Here is a 2,358-nt window from a genome sequence, read left to right as displayed (position 1 = left end):
TGTAACAACTGTGGCTAAGTCTATATCTATAGACTGTAAACTTATACTTGTTGCGTTAAATCTTTGAAGTATAGGTGTCCACATACAAATCATAAAACAAAAATTTAAACTCTCAATTTTATTTTTAATTGAACGAGCTTCGTGTCTTGTATCTTTTTTTTGTCCTTCGTCATCACAAATAGTAGTTAAAGCACTGAGTACTTGTGCATAACCATTAAACATTGCTTTACATACATCGTACCTGGATGACCAACGAGTTGAACATAGTTTTTTTATTTTGACACAACCTGGATTATTTTCGATAATATTAGTCAAAATATTCCATCTGAATGTTGAAACAGAAAAGAAATTATAGATTGCTTGACATATAAAAAAAAATGTTGTGCCTTCTTGAGTTGTATCTGCAGCATTGGAACCAATTAAATTCAAAGAATGTGCTGAACATGGCACAAAAAAGGCTGTCGACGAATAGTTTTTAATTCGAGTCTGTAATCCGTTATAAACACCAGACATATTAGACGCATTATCGTATGATTGTCCTCTACAAAACTTCAAATCTATATTAAGTTCACAAAATTTTTTAAGTAATGCTTGCTCCATTTCCGATCCTTTATGTCCAACGGAGGGAATAAAACCAAGAAAACGTTCCACCGGTGAACCTTCATTTGAAATATATCTTACGGCGACTGTGAGTTGATCTCGTGTTGTTACATCAGGAGTCGAGTCAACTATAAGTGAAAAATATTTTCTCTCTTTAATTTCGGACACAATTTTATCTATTACAGTATCACTCATTAAAGATATAAACTCATCACATATATTGGAAGATAAGTATGACACGTTCCCCTTTCCTTTATTTCCATAATTAGCTATATGTGCAGACAAAAAAGGATCGAATTTAGCCACTAGTTCCAGGCAACCAAGATAGTTTCCGTTTTGTTTTGAACCAAAGTTATTACTATTTCCTCTAAAAGCTAAGCCTCTAGATGCTAAAAAGGAAACAGTTTCAACGACTCTATATAAAACATTTTTCCAATAAGAAATTTCATTTTCAATATTTATTTTTAGTTCTAAGTCTATGACACCACGGTCTTTCTTGATTCTAGAAAACCAGATTCTAACTGATTCAGCATGAGTTTTACTAGTCTCATGTTCTTGTAGAGATTCATTACATTTTTTCCAGTTTATAAAACCTTCGTTTTTATTTCCGAAAACAGTTGGTTTAGGCGAGAAAAGCAAGCACTGGAAACAAAATAACGCGTTTTTTGAAGGAGAATATAAAACCCATTCTCTTAGTTTCTTTTCACCATTCTGAAGTTTTCTCATAAAATTATCAGGAGTTAGACTTCTACTTATATTACCAAACATTCGTTTTGTTTCTGCAAATGGTATAGTTGATAAATCTATCTTCGGAGGATTCGCAAGTAAGAAATCAATGGAATCTAAATTTAAGTTCCATTTTACTGGATCGGGTCCGGGAATTTGTGATTGGTCATTAAAATCATAAACAGTGATTTTTGCCTAAATAAAACGGAAACATTTTTGTTTTAAAACTGTGACTCGTGAGACATAGATGTCAGATATTTGATTTAATAGATAGTCTTATAAAAGATATAGCAATAGAAGCTCTTAACATAATATTTTATGAGTGAAAAAATATTATAAATAAAATAATATAATATTATTATTAGGTATTTAAAAAAATCTGACTATCCGTATTTAGAAGTAAATTTTATTAAGTATATTTTTTATATCTATATCTGTAGACTATGTGGCTGCGTAATAATTTCCGTAACTTTCGTTTCATCGGTTGTATTCAATGGTATTTCAATTTTAGAAATATCAGTTGGTAAACACGTTTTAGATTGAGAATATTCCTCTGTGGGAATCGATTCCGGCTATAACCAATGAAAATATTTAGATAAGTTCATATCTGATTTAAAAAAAATAATTTATACAAAAATAAATACTTACACTTCTTACAATTCTAGTAGGGAAAAAAGAATGAACTTTTGGAATTTTCTGAAGTAGTTCTTCGTTATTTTTCTTTTTTTCTTTTGCTGCTTTTTGGTAAGCTGCACCACTTAATTTAATTCGCTTACCAGACATAGTATAATATAGTATTCAATAACATAAATTTAACAAACACAACACTGTTGTCTACCGAAATTGCGTCGAGACTGTGGTTGTCGACAGACGACAGTCGATGATAAGATTACTAAAATGATCGTCAAATACGTATTTTTGCGATTATTATTAGATCATACAGCCCGCTTAGCCCGCAACTGCAAACAGGCGACAGCTCTTCGATGTGATTGAGTCACTCGCCGAAAATTAAAAGCTATAGATAACACAGAC

General features: G+C 31.3%; 1 protein-coding gene across 1 annotated transcript; it reads right to left on the bottom strand.

The window, feature by feature from the left end:
• Window positions 1-134: 134 nt before the first annotated feature.
• Window positions 135-2,109, bottom strand: LOC111032655 (the record flags this gene model as incomplete). The annotated part of the gene is made up of 4 exons (XM_022313057.1): window positions 1,975-2,109; window positions 1,797-1,898; window positions 1,089-1,521; window positions 135-989 (listed from the first exon to the last, which is right to left on the bottom strand). Coding segments are annotated over exons 1-4 (1,525 nt in total), but the record flags the coding sequence as incomplete, so codon positions are not given.
• Window positions 2,110-2,358: the final 249 nt, after the last annotated feature.

The sequence above is a fragment of the Myzus persicae genome, unplaced genomic scaffold (genome assembly GCF_001856785.1).
Source record: "Myzus persicae strain clone G006 unplaced genomic scaffold, MPER_G0061.0, whole genome shotgun sequence".
Classification (NCBI taxonomy): domain Eukaryota; kingdom Metazoa; phylum Arthropoda; class Insecta; order Hemiptera; family Aphididae; genus Myzus; species Myzus persicae.
The sequence above is the reverse complement of the archived record's forward strand: the minus strand, read 5'-3'. Positions and strand labels throughout refer to the sequence as shown.